The following is a 13,714-nucleotide window of genomic DNA, read 5'->3' as shown; positions in this document are numbered from 1 at the left end:
CTGCAACAGTAGTAGACTCGCCAACTTTAAGGGCATTTAAGTGGTCACTGGATAGACATATGGATAAAAAATGAATAGTGTAGATCAGATAGGCTTCAGATGGTTTCACAGGTCGGCGCAACATCGAGGGCCGAAGGGCCCGTACTGCTCTGTAATGTTCTATGTTCTATGTCTCAGTCACCACCTCCTAATTCCGTCAAACACAAACATCTAGGCATCATAACTAAGGTATTTGCATTCTGTCTGATTTCTAATGACTATCATTGAATAGAGAAAAATCAGGTTTGTCACAACGCTGAGTGATATGGAGCCACGGTAACCTGATTTTCCTCTTTCACTTCCTCCTTCTTTCTCCTTACACTTGTCCCTCTGCATTCTTTTATAACCTCTTGGCAGAATGTTATACCATAGAAATCCGGAGCAGGCCCCTCGAGCCTGCTCCAAGTTCATAGGCAAGTACATCATCCGTTCAGAGTAGAAAACATAGCTCTACACGGGTCCACAGTTACGGGAACAGCAAATCCCTGTGCAATTCCAAAAGGACTTTTGTACTGTCGTTGTCAGATCCCCTTTTAATGAAGAACAAAGCACCATTCACATGTCGAATTCCGGAAGCATGTGCTCATATGCGATTTATTCGCCGAATCCTCCTGAACTCCCAAAATTTAATGGATTATGAACTTTTTCCGAAACCTGTGCCTCTTGACTCTTTCAAAACGTAGATTTGCCATTTATAATATGTCTTGGCACAACCACATCAATGAAAATGTGTGACTGAAGGGGAAAATATCCCATTCCACAGTAAGAGACGGAGCCAGTAGACTACGAAATAAAATAATTTCGTCTTTCATAAACCCACGAAGTTGATGTATTTAATTAAGAACGTATAGAACTCGAAATGACAACATATGATCCCCGGGTGTCAATGCAAAAATCATGTGCAGCAAAGCATGCTCTTTTATTATGTAAAATAATGAGAGTTCAATTTTGCAATGAAGTATAATTGTACATAAACTTAAATATTCGTAATTGTGCAATTGTTTCATCATTCACCATTTCGTTTTCTCGGAGTTATTATCCATAATCAAGTTTGAATTAAATCGATCTGTTTAATGTTATGGTCATTATCTATCTCAATTTCGAGGAGATGGATTCAGGTCAAAGTGATAATCGAATTCCTCTCAGCTTTGAACGCAACAACATGATTCTGAACAGACCTCCAATGTCCCCACCAGAGGAGAGGAACCGGGAGTTCACAAATAGCGCGAGAGCAGAAATTAACATAGAGGGAGAGGAGCCGAGAGTTCACAGAGAGCATTAGATTGGTCAAAGGTTTAAAAGAGCGCACCAGCAGCCGAAGTTAAAAAAAATATTGCGTCAAGAAAGTAAGTCAAAGAGCCGAACCAAGTGGTTGAAAGACTGGAAGGAAGAACAGAGTGCGACTTTACATCTCCGAAGAAAATCTAAACAGCTGTTTGGGTGAGCGCAATTGGGTAGGTACTTCCCACCACTATTGGTTATAATTGTGAAGATATAATTTTGTGATTCATTCCTCGCAAGAAATATCGCCTGTCATAACAAACATCAGAGAAGAAGTGCCTAAGTAGATATTTCCTGACAGTAAACTGATTAATTTAACTTGAAGGGGTAAGACATGGCAGGCGAGCTCCAAACTGTGGTCTGCTCTTCCAGATCCACTTCGGACACTAGCAACAGTTCCAGTCCCCAGGTCCAGCATGTCTGCTGAAAGAATCTCGAGGTCAGCTTCTGGAAGACCGTTTCGGAGATGGAGTGACATCTGGGGACACCGTGCTACATTTGGTTGACCACCAGGCAGAACATTTCAGATACTGATGAGGAGAATACCTTTCAGGAGATAATAGCAGTAGCTAAATCCGTAGCACAATGGTTGGCTCTGCTGTAGTGGGGCGAGCGAACTGTGCAGAAATGCATTAGTCATAGGAGATTCAACTGTAAGGGGAATAGACTGAAATAAACTCCAGCATGGTATTGTCACATGTAGTAGAGGCAGCACGGTAGCATTGTGGATAGCACAATTGCTTCACAGCTCCAGGGTCCCAGGTTCGATTCCGGCTTGGGTCATTGTCTGTTCTGAGTCTGCACATCCTCCCCGTGTGTGTGCCGGTTTTCTCCGGGTGCTCCGGTTTCCTCCCACAGTCCAAAGATGTGAAGTTTAGGATGATTGGCCATGATAAATTGCCCTTAGTGTCCAAACTTGTCCTTAATATTGGGTGTGGTTACCGGGTTATGGGGATAGGGTGGAGGTGTTGACCTTGGGCAATGTGCTCTGCCCAAGAGCCGGTTCAGACTCGATGGGCCGAATGGACACCTTCTGCACTGTACATTCTATGTTAATCTGTTTGAAACAAGAGGACGATTCAGGCAGTGCACGGATCTCTCAAAGCTATTCTCCTGCACCAATATGTACCATCTCAGATACTGATGAGGCGAGTATCTTTCAGGAGATAATAGCAGTAGCAAAATCCGCAGCAAAATCCGTTGGCTCCGCTGCAGTGGCGGGAGCAAACTCTGGAGAAAAGTATTAGTGACAGGGGATTCAACTGTAAGGGAAATAGACTGAAATAAACTCCAGCATGGTATGTTGCCTCCCTGGTGCGACGGTTAAGGGTGTCTTCGGAGCGGTTTCAAAGCATTCTTGAGGGAGAGGGCGAACGACTCGTGGCGGTGGTACACATTGGTACAAATAAAACAAGGGATCAAAAGGAATTGATTGATCGATTGATTAATATGTATTGTCACATGAACCAGAATACAGTGAAAAGTATTTTCCTGCGGCCAAGGATTGTACAGAGTGTGTACATCGTAGGCAAAAATAATCGACATAATACATTGACAAATGGTACATCAATAAATAATGATTGGTTACAGTGCGAAACAATGACCAAACAAGCAATACATGAGCAAGAGCAGTTCCGGCCGTCGTGATGTGTTTTAACATCAATCCGAGGGAGAGTTGTTGTGGAGCATAGTCGCTTTGGGGAATAAGTTGTTCCTATGTCTGGATGTGTGTGCCTTCAGACGCCTGTATCTTCTGCCTAATAAAAGTGTCTGGCAGAGAGCAAAGCCAGGAGGTGATGTGTCTCTCACACTGCTGCCTGCCTTGCTGAGGCAGCAAAGGTGTAGGCACAATCAATGGGAGGATGGTAAGCTTGTGCAATGCGTTGGTCTGAGTTCACCACACTCTGAATCAGGGCCTAAATCAGAATACAGGGAGCTGGGAATCAATCTGGAATGTCTGGCATCAAAAGTAATTATCTTTATATAACTACAAGTGCCAGGTGTCAGTCAGAGTACAAACAGTAGATATATCAGGAGAATACGTGGTTGAAGGGATGGTGTGAGCGGGAAAGTGTCAGGTTCCTGGGAATTGGGACCCATTCTGTGGGGTAGTAGAATCAATAGAATCTAGATGGGTGAAATGTCGGTAGGACCAAAACTAATGTCTATTGTTCTATGATTCTGTTGACTTTAGGGGTATATTTGCGAGAGTATTTGGGGAGCATTTAAATTAATATGGCAGGCTGGCGATTACATGTAAAAGGATTCGAAGAAGGGGGAGTCATATATAAGAAATACAGATAACAAGGCGAAGAGCGTAAGTGCTCGGCAGAGAAAGCAGAGACGAAAATAGGATCAGGCTACTTTATATAAAATAGTAGGGATGGGACAACGAACGTTAAACGGACTAGCTTAAAGGTGTGGAACATGAAAGTCTGGAGCATTCGAAATACAATTGTTGAATTACTGTGCAGATAGATGTAAAGGGGCAAGATACAATTGGGAGTACAGAGCCATGGCGTTATGGTGACCATTGATGGGAAATACACGTTGAGGGCTAATCAGTGTTTCGGAAGAGTAGACAGAAAGGAAACGGTGGTGGAGTTGCATTGTTGATTAAAATACGTATTGATACAATATTTAGGAACGATTTTGAACATGCGATTTGCAGTTTCCATGGGTCGAGTTATGAAACATGAAGGCACAAAAACATTCGTGCGGGAGGGATACAGATGATGAAATTGCATTGAAATGTTGGAACAAGTAAAACACAGGAAATCAGAGATGAATGCGATCAGGGAACCCCAGGTGTTCTAAGGAAGTGGCTTTAAACATAGTAATGTCATCAGTTCGCAATTTTCCAATATTATTTAGAATCTGAAAAGCTTCATTCAGATTCGACTGTACCCAATGTAAGCGTTCTATGCAAAAAAGTAGGAAGAGAAAAAATTGGGAACTAGAGGCGGTGAGCCGAACACCAGTATTGGGGAAGTTGCGAGAGTCCATTGCCAAGGACTCCATCGAACAACATTTGAAAAGCAGCTGCGGAATAAGCAAAAGTAAGCATGGATTAAGTAGGGGAATCGTGCTTCATAAATCTACTGGAATTCTTTGAGAATTTAACTGGTAGAATTGACCAGGCAGGACTAGTGGATATGGTTACTTAGACGTCCAGGAGGCCTTGGATAAGGTGTCTGGCAGCAGATTGCCATGCAAAGTTAGAGCTCATGAAATTGGCGGGTCGTGTCTTAAGATGTATAGAAAGCTGCTTCGTCAGAGAGGAAGCAAACAGATGGAATAGAATTTACAGTGCATAAGGAGGCCATTTATCCCATCGAATCTGCACCGGCCCTTGGAAATAGGATCCTACTCGTCCCACTCCTCTACCATATCCCCTCTATCCCCATAAAACAACCTAACATTTTTGACACTGAGGGCAATTTAGAATGGCCAATCCACCTGACATCATTGGACTGTGGCAGGATACCAGAGCACGCGGAGGAAACCCACGCACACACGGGGAGAACGTGCAGACTCCACACAGACAGCGACACAAACCAGACATCGAAACTCGGACCCTGGAGCTGAGAAGCTACTGTGCTAACCACTATGGTACCGTGCTGCCCAAATGGATATTTTTTTTAAACCGAAGGCAGTGACTAGTTGGGTACCACAGGAACCTGTGCTAGAACGCCAACTGTTCATACTATATATTCATGATTAGGATGAGTGAACTAAGTGTATTATCTCCAACTTCTTTAACGATAAAACGTGGTGGGGAGCCTGAGGTTTTGATGCGGATGCAGAGATGCTTTAGCGTGCTTTGGCATGCTGCATGAATGGGAATATGCAGTATAACGTGGATAAAAGTTAGATTATCAAACTTTGGTGCAAAAATAAAAAAAGCAGATAATTGCTTGGATGGATATAAATTAAGATAGTTGGATAATTTACGAGACCTTGGTATCCTCGTGCATCAGTCCCTGAAAGTAAGAGCGCAGGTAAAGCAGGCAGTAATGAAGGCTAATGGTATGTTTGCCTTCATAGTGAGAGGATTTCAGTATAGGAATAGGGTGTGGTTTCACGGCAATTGTACAGGCCGTTTTGTGTGAGGTATGGGGGTCCTTACATGAAGAAGGATCTTCTTACGAGGGAGAGAATGCAGCAAAAGATTATGAGGCTGATTACACGGATGGCGGGACTGTCATATGAGGGGAGATGAAGTCGGTAAGTATTATCGTTATTGGAGTTTAGAAGATTCAGAGGGGATCGCAAAGAAACTTCCAAAATTGTAGCAGGATTACATAAGGTAGATTCAGAAAGCACGTTACCATTGAAAGGGTTGTCCAGAAACTAGGGATCATGGTTTGAGGCTGAGAGTTGAACTTTTTAGGACGGAGGTGAGGGGAATTTTTTGTTTTCATCCAGATAGTGGTGAGTCTGTCGAGTTCATTGCCACGGAAAGTAGGTGAGGCCAAAACGTTGTGTGATTTCAAGAATGAATCAGGTATACGTATTGGGACGAAAGGAACCTGGTGATATGGGTGAGGGAGTGGGATTAGAGATTTGATAATCAGCCATGATCAGAATGAATTGCGGAGCCCACTCCTTCTATTTTCTATGTAAATTTACTTCTATCTTTATTTCGTCAGTAAGACAGATAGACTATTGTCCCCAACCCGATTGAAAATTTGCTTCAAATGTATTTGGAGGTAAAAAGAAGGGCCGGAATCATACATCTGCAGAGCAAACAGCCCTGGAGAAGGACACTTGCCAGAACGTATGGCATTTCATGATGTGGTTTTGCAGGAGATTCACTCAGAAAGTCACCCTTGGCTTTCAGTAGCAAATAGAGGGCCAAGACCTTAATTTTGGTAAGGAAATGAGCAAGGAGAACATGCCAGCCACAAAGTTATCTTTTCCTAACATTTAGTTCCAATGCAGAATTTATGGTACAAAAACATTTTAAAGCTGCAATTTTGTCTTTGTAATAATGATCTGCCGATGCCGGAGTTGGACTGGGGTGAGCACAGTCAGAAGTCTTAAAACATCAGATTAAAATCCAACAGGTTTGTTTCGAATCACCAATTTTCAGAGGACTTAGATTCACCTGAGGAAGGATCAGTGCTCCGAAAGTTAGTGATTTGAAACAAACCTATTGGACATAAACCTGTGTTGTAAAACTTTGTAGTAATGGCCATTTATTCTGGAACCTAACCCTCTTTCTTTCCCAAGAGTATGCAACAGTGCAGAAATTATTTAATGTGTTGTTGGGTGGAAGAGTCAATTACAAGGGGCAAAGTGTAGAGGAAATGTGCGAGGGATGCTATTTGCGCAGAATCTAGTTGGTGCCTGGAACTTGCTGACGGAGGAAATAGTGGAACAAGGTACGATAGAGACGTTTAAGAGGCGTCTTGATAAATATATGAATACCATGACGTATACGGGCCCCAGAAATTAAAAAAGGTTTGGGGTTAGACGAAAAGCATGTTCGGCTCAGGCTTGGAGTGCCGAAGGGTCTGTCCCTGTGCTGTGCAACTTCCCACAAATCTAAGTGTATATCAGCACCTTACATAACCCACCATGTTTCCACACTACCCAGCCTAAAATTTATCAGCCCTACACTTTCCAACTTGCCACCTAGCACACTGTCACCCAGCACGATATCATAATAAAGCACTGCTGCCATTACTATGCTGCCACATACTTACTCTGCTAATAATAATCGCAATGCCACAAGTCGGCTTGCATTAACACGCCAATAAAGATACTGTGAAAACCCCCTCGTGGCGACTTTACGGTGCAAAGGGAGAATTCAAAATGTCCAATTTACCTAACAAGCATGTCTTTCGGAAATTGAGGGACAAAGCGGCAGAACCTGGTGGAAACCCACAGGGACACGGGGAGAATATGCAGAATCCGCACAGACAGTGACCCAAGTCGGGAATCGTACCTGGGACACTGGCGCTGTGAAGCAACAATGCAAACTACTGTATTACCTTGCCACCCATCCTACTTCCTCCTTTCACCCTGCCACCTTACGAAGACATTTGTTTATCGTTTGTTATACTCTGCTACCATACCACATTCCTTCTCACCAGACGAGAAACGTTAAATTATGTTGCTGGTTTAAAGTTAATTTGTCCGTCAGTTGCGGGCTTCTGTTAAATATTTAAATATAGCCACACAATATGAATTCATTTTGAATCAGTAGCAATAGATTTTCAAACATGACTAGGCAGAATAAACATGAAGCGCTGCTGCCTATTCTCACTTGTCTTCTGCGCATGCCTTGAATTCCTTCAGAGGACTGCCCACTTTGAACGTTAATTATTCGTTTTATAAGATCATGTATTGCTCTACTATGTGAGCAAATAAAGTAAATGATTTGCAGATAATCACATAGAGATCGACGTCACGCACCAAATGGCCTATAATAAATAAATAGTCACTGTAGAAGTCTGATGTAAGACGAACGAAAAAAAGTCAGAAACTATGACCTCAAGCAATATTTTATGGGAAAGAACAGTGCATGTCGCTCGCCTTAATAAATCAGCAAGGGCGATATGTTTTGTTTTCCATTTACGTTGCAGTGCAGTGGAGAACGTAAAGCGAAAGGGGAAACTTTAATTAGTCAGATGGTTCCATCAGTAGTTGTGACCTCATGGGCCCAGTAAGTAATAAATGGAAACTAAAAAAAACGGATGCGCATCACACTTGAGAAACGAATTTGAAACGATAATGTGCCAAAGTACAATGTCAGATCAGTCACGAACCAATTTACCCAATGGAGAACATTCCTTTCCTCATTCAGGCCCTTCAACATATGGTGAAATCATTGTACCTACTGTGTCTTCTGGCTTTCGCTCAGCAAGGTGGGAAGTCCGGACCTGCTGACCACAAGGGAATAGAGCTTTAATGGAGAGAAACGGAGCACACAAGGGAGATCCCAAAAACAAGACTTGTAGTACAGCAGTCAATTCCTCCCTTTTTTTTTGTCAGTATTAATCGACAACGTATTGGAAAAAGTCCCGAGTAACGTCACCAAATTGTTGCCGATGTGGATGCCACATGAACATAATTAAAATGTAATTTCAAATAATAGATACAAACTACAGCCAGAATATCACCGACGTCACACACGCATTCCCAACGTAACTAAGGCTATTTACGTAGCCAAAGTCTTGTTTACTTCGTCAGGATCGTACGGCAGAAAGGTGGAAGCCTGATACGCTTTAAATACACAGAGGAGCATCATAGCTAGCCCATGGTGATTGCTGCGATGCACAATTGGGCCTATTTACAGAACTTCCGTTGGATTTAGTTAAATTAGAACATACATTACAGAAGGACCGACACACTTAAGCCCTCAACTCCACTCTAACCCCGAAACCCAATAACCCCTCCAAACCTTTTTAGTCACTAAGGGTAATTGAACATGAATAATCCATGAACAATGCACGTCTTTGGACTGTGAGAGGAAACCGGAGCACCCGGAAGAAACCAATGCAGACACGGGGAGAACGTGCAGTCTCCGCACAGACAGTGATCCAGCGGTGAATGCCTGGAACCAGGGCGCTGTGAAGTCACAGTGCTATCCACTTGTGCTATGGTGCTGCCTATTTGTTATTTTTGTTTCCACGCACCAATAAAGTTGCGACAGTGCAACAAAACCCTCTATATCTTCGACGCTTTGCCCATGTAGATGCTTTTTATTTGTGCTGACATATGGTCCCATTCAGCGTGAATATATATTGAAATCCAGTCTTCATTTCTGCTCTAAACTTCCTCTGTGTCAGCCCATAAATACAGCTGTTTGTGCAGCAACTTAGCAGTTGCAACATAAACCCAACCTGTTGAAATATGTGTATATGGCTGCTGAAATATTTGTCGCCATAAAGGAAATTTGTCACAGGATACGTGACCGAATGTATAACATATATTAGCCATAACAGGATGAAATTAGCAGATATTGAGAAAAGCAAAATCATGGATTTTCTGCGATTCTGCAGCTCTGGATCTGGGACATTTTCGCTGGCGCTTCGGAGTGACTTACGGATTCTATTTGTTAAGAAAATATGTCTGACGGTTATGACATTGAAGAACAGCATTAAAATGATTGGTAATAGAGGGGTTAAGATACTGTCGAACCACTCGAATGCTTTCCATAAAGGGGAAGTGAGATAATCAGCTGTAGGATCACAAAACCAGGGCAATTTGCCATCTGTTTCAAACATGCAGTAAAACGGGATGCTCTTCAGACAACTTGCCACAAATATAGTTGTGATTACCACAGCCGAAGAATTCTTGGTGCAGTATTTTGAATGAATCGTCTGGAAGCAAATTGCAATACAACGATCAAAAGTGAACGAGACAGTAAACCAGACGGAACAATCTACAGCCACAACATATGCACCGATGTTCACGTCATTTGCAGGATATGTGAACAGAAAACTAATCGACAAATACATGACGTTAATCCGCTGGAATACGACATGGATTAGAAGAACTGCAACATCTGCCGCTGCCATTGACAGTAGATATCGAATTGTGCATTTGGAGAGACCGCACTTCCCTCGATAAAGGATAACAATTGCGATCAAGTTAACTGGAAAAACAAAACATGAAAAATAAGTTACCTCAAATCATTGCCCTTTTCCAGAAGATAATCATAATTAATTTCAAGAGTTATCTGAAAATCTGTCCTCCAGTTCGGAACCAAGTATAAAATTAATTTGCAAAACGGTTTATGAACAGTCTGTGAATCGCATCATAATGACGGGACAGGCCCAGCTAAAATGAAATATACTGTTGCCATTTGATTACACGGTGCTTAAACTTTCTTATTTTCTGCTATTTTTGGTGCATGAAGCACGTCGACTGCACTCTATGGGGAGCAGTGTCATATAACATGAAGACAACACATGTGATTCCTCTGCCCCTATTTAGACCTGCTGCGCAAAGCGCGCAGATTATTCATTTGTTCTAATGCAGTGCCGTGAATTTAATTCACAGGTCCTGCTTACACATATTGGTTGAGCTTATGTCCTCCATTGGTAGCGCGTGCCAGTCTCCAGCTGGCAGTTAACTTTGATGCATTATACTCGACCGCACCAATTCCATGATCCCACTCTTATAGTTGGTCACCCCGAGAAAAGACAGATTGTTCACGGCAGAAAAAACGTCTGAGCTTTCAGATGAAGTATCAAGTTTCTACGATTAAATAGGACCAGACCCGAGCAGAGGCAGTTGAATCTGGCCCATAGAATTGTATCATAGTGGTTAGTTTTATTCGTATAACTGTGGTTTGACATACAGTAGAAAACAGATACTAACCCAGAGGAATCAACTAGGTGGATCGACTACCGCTCAATTGCATCACATTATTTTCACAAATATATTCAATTGAACCATGCACAGGATGATCAAATCGGTAATCAAGTCAAAACCACAAACTGGTGTTGTGCAGTTAACCTGTACTTAAAGAAGCAATAAATTGAAAGGAAACAATTAGGAGTATAGCCAATGCGAGGCACAATTAAAGATATTCAAACACTGGCACATCCAAAATCTGTTCTGCTTTGTACTTTTAACAAGGATCCGTTGCTCCACAAATAATCGAAATTTCCTTGAATTCTGTGGTCAAAATTGAAGAAAATAACGTTTCAGTTTAGAATCACATTAAAACAAAAGACAGTGACACGATATAAAAAAAAATTGACACACTAAATGAATATTCACAGGTTAATAGTCAACATTTTATGTCTCCTGTGAACGTCTTACCAGGAATACCGATGGCTGCAAGGACAGGGTAGTAAATCCGTTCCAAATGGTAAATTGCAGGGTAGTCCATTGCCTAGGCGAAACACCAATGAGCGCCCTGTCAGGGCGAGGGCATTGAATATACGAATGCAGAGAGCGGTGCAGACGAGCCCTTTATAATACTTGAGAGGACCCTCCAGGGAGACATAGGCATTGACGTAATTTCGTTAATTTAGACAAAGGTATTAGCTACATTTCATTGAACACACACCGTTAATGAACTGTATTTACCCCATAGATCTGTTTGCATAACAAAAGCATTTTATTCTCAAATAATTCTAGACGATGAATAAAATTAATGGACGGATACATACTAGCCTTTCTGTTTAGCTCCATTGCCAATCAAATTACTGCTTCCTCCATATTCATCTCGATAAAAAAATCAGGTCTGCCATAACCTTTTTTCGAATTTGGAAAGCCGCATGGTTTTTCTACGTGGTCAATTAAAAGGGTGGGCAACGTGGCATAGTGGTTAGCGCTGCTGCCTAACAACGCCGAAGACATGTCTTCGATTCCGACCTCGGGGAACTATCTCTGCGTAGTTTGCACATTCTCCTGACGTCTGCATGTATTTCCACAGGGTGCTCAGGTTTCCAAACACAATCGAAAGATGTGCAGGTAGGTGAATAAGCCATGCTAAAATTCCACCTGTGGCTGGGGTTACAGGGCGGAGAACTGGGTAAGGTGGTCTTTGGAACTGTCAGTGCAGTATCGATGGGCCATACGACTTCTTGCTACACTTTCGAGTTTCTATGATTCTATGATTCTATGAAAGGGATCTTTACAGATTGCATCACATATTCTGTGTGTGACTGAACATATTAATTGTTCGATTACCTGAAGCTTCAATGCGTTTAATGGGACTTTGTTACAAAATTCTCGGTCATTTTTTGCAGTGCGGACAAAGAAAACGCTTCTTTATTACGACGATGTACAACATCGCCATCAAGATGTTCAAAATCCGCTTTTCTTTGTATCTTAAGCTTCCAGGAATACAAGTAGAACATGTTCAATTTAATTTACGATTTCCCATGGCGACCATGAACTAAGCCGTCAAACAAAAGGTGCCTATCCTTTGGTAATTTTGACCTAGGCCTTTCAACCCCATCAACAATCGTCAAAAGGTGGAAACATTCCCTAAACTAATCCCCCATCCACCGCGGCCCCAGGTGGAAAGCTAAAGAACCAGTAATCCAGCCGTAACGCCAGTAAAAGCAGGGAGAGGGAAACCGAACCTCGGAGCAGGAAAACCTGTGTGCCAACGCGGAGCCGGCCACGGAGTCGCCAGTGCAGGACCAAGCGATGATGGAAACGACGATGGAGTTCATCAGCACTGAACTCCAGAGGCTGAGGGCAGCAATGAAGGAGAACCTCTTCGCAGCAATAGGATCAGTAGAAGAGACCATAATGGCCACCATAAACGTGGCAATGGGCAGAGTAGAGCACAGGTTTGAGGCCTAAGAGGCAATGGTGCGGGGATCCACAAAAGCTGCAAAGGACCGGAAAGCCTGGATCGCTGTACTCAAAGCCAAGGTGACGATGCTGGTCAAGGCTCAGAAAGCAATGTGCGATAACGTCGACAACAAAGAAAATAGGGCGCGATGCTGAAATTACGGATTCTGGGGCTACTGGAGGGTATAGCGTTGTGACGCCCGACAGAGTACTTGGAGGAGATATTCGGGTAGCTGGTCAGGAAGGAAGGCTTCACCAAGCCCCGAGTATTGACCGCACCTACGTATTACTGCGCAGTGCCACAAGGCAGGGGAACCACCGGAGGCGATGATAGGTGAGACTCCACAGGTCAAGGACAAAGAGCGGATGCTGATCTGCGCAAAAAAGACGCAGGTGACCAAGTGGGAAAGCCTCACCATCCTCTTGTATCCGAACCTTGGAGAAGTCCTGACCAAACGCCAGAAGCGTTTAATAGTGCCAAATCCGCAATGTTTAAGAGCAATGTGCGGTTTTATGTGCTCTTCCCGGCAGATGTTCTGCCACCTACCAGCGAAAGCAATATTACCTTATCTCACGGGAGGAGGCTGAGAAGCAGCAGTAAAAGTCAAAGGCCTATAAGCAGTCATTAATGATCAGGAAGGGACAGGCGAAACCAAATGTTGGGTTGTGGAAGGCGGGATGAGAATCCGAAGCGCTTCCAAAAATGAAAACTTTCTATGACGAAAATGACCTCCAAGGTCTGAGAAACGGTTTATCCCAACCCTCCAAATTGTCCAAATACTCTTGCTCCTAAATTCCCGTGATCATGGCGTCGACTACATAAGCAGCGTCATGCATCTACCCTCGCAAGACATTCTTCATTACGCACTAGAAAACAGCACAGGCAGAGGGAACTTCAAAACTCAACCGTGTATACTCATACAGGCCCTCGTGTCTCGTAATATTAAAACAATATCTAGTGGCAGAAACGACTCGAGCTGCAAATAAGCTTGACTCATGTCCAATTTTGCGAGTCCGCCCGCGAGCTGCCCATGGAGGCGCATTGGGTATTGATCTCGCCGGAAATCTGTATCTACAATTAGTTTACAGAAGCCGCAGAAGTGCATGTTATCTGGCTCCA

At 43.1% G+C, this 13,714-nt stretch overlaps 1 protein-coding gene across 1 annotated transcript; it reads right to left on the bottom strand.

Annotated features, from left to right (window-relative positions):
• Nucleotides 1-9,032: 9,032 nt before the first annotated feature.
• Nucleotides 9,033-11,173, bottom strand: LOC119954788 (probable G-protein coupled receptor 139). Its single transcript, XM_038780329.1, has 2 exons — nucleotides 11,104-11,173; nucleotides 9,033-9,928 (listed from the first exon to the last, which is right to left on the bottom strand). Exons 1-2 carry the CDS (start codon nucleotides 11,171-11,173, stop codon nucleotides 9,033-9,035), a joined length of 966 nt encoding a protein of 321 aa, XP_038636257.1.
• Nucleotides 11,174-13,714: the final 2,541 nt, after the last annotated feature.

This window comes from Scyliorhinus canicula, chromosome 20 (assembly GCF_902713615.1).
Source record: "Scyliorhinus canicula chromosome 20, sScyCan1.1, whole genome shotgun sequence".
Lineage (NCBI taxonomy): Eukaryota > Metazoa > Chordata > Chondrichthyes > Carcharhiniformes > Scyliorhinidae > Scyliorhinus > Scyliorhinus canicula.
Note: the sequence above shows the minus strand (reverse complement) of the source record. Positions and strands in the feature narration are given on the sequence as shown.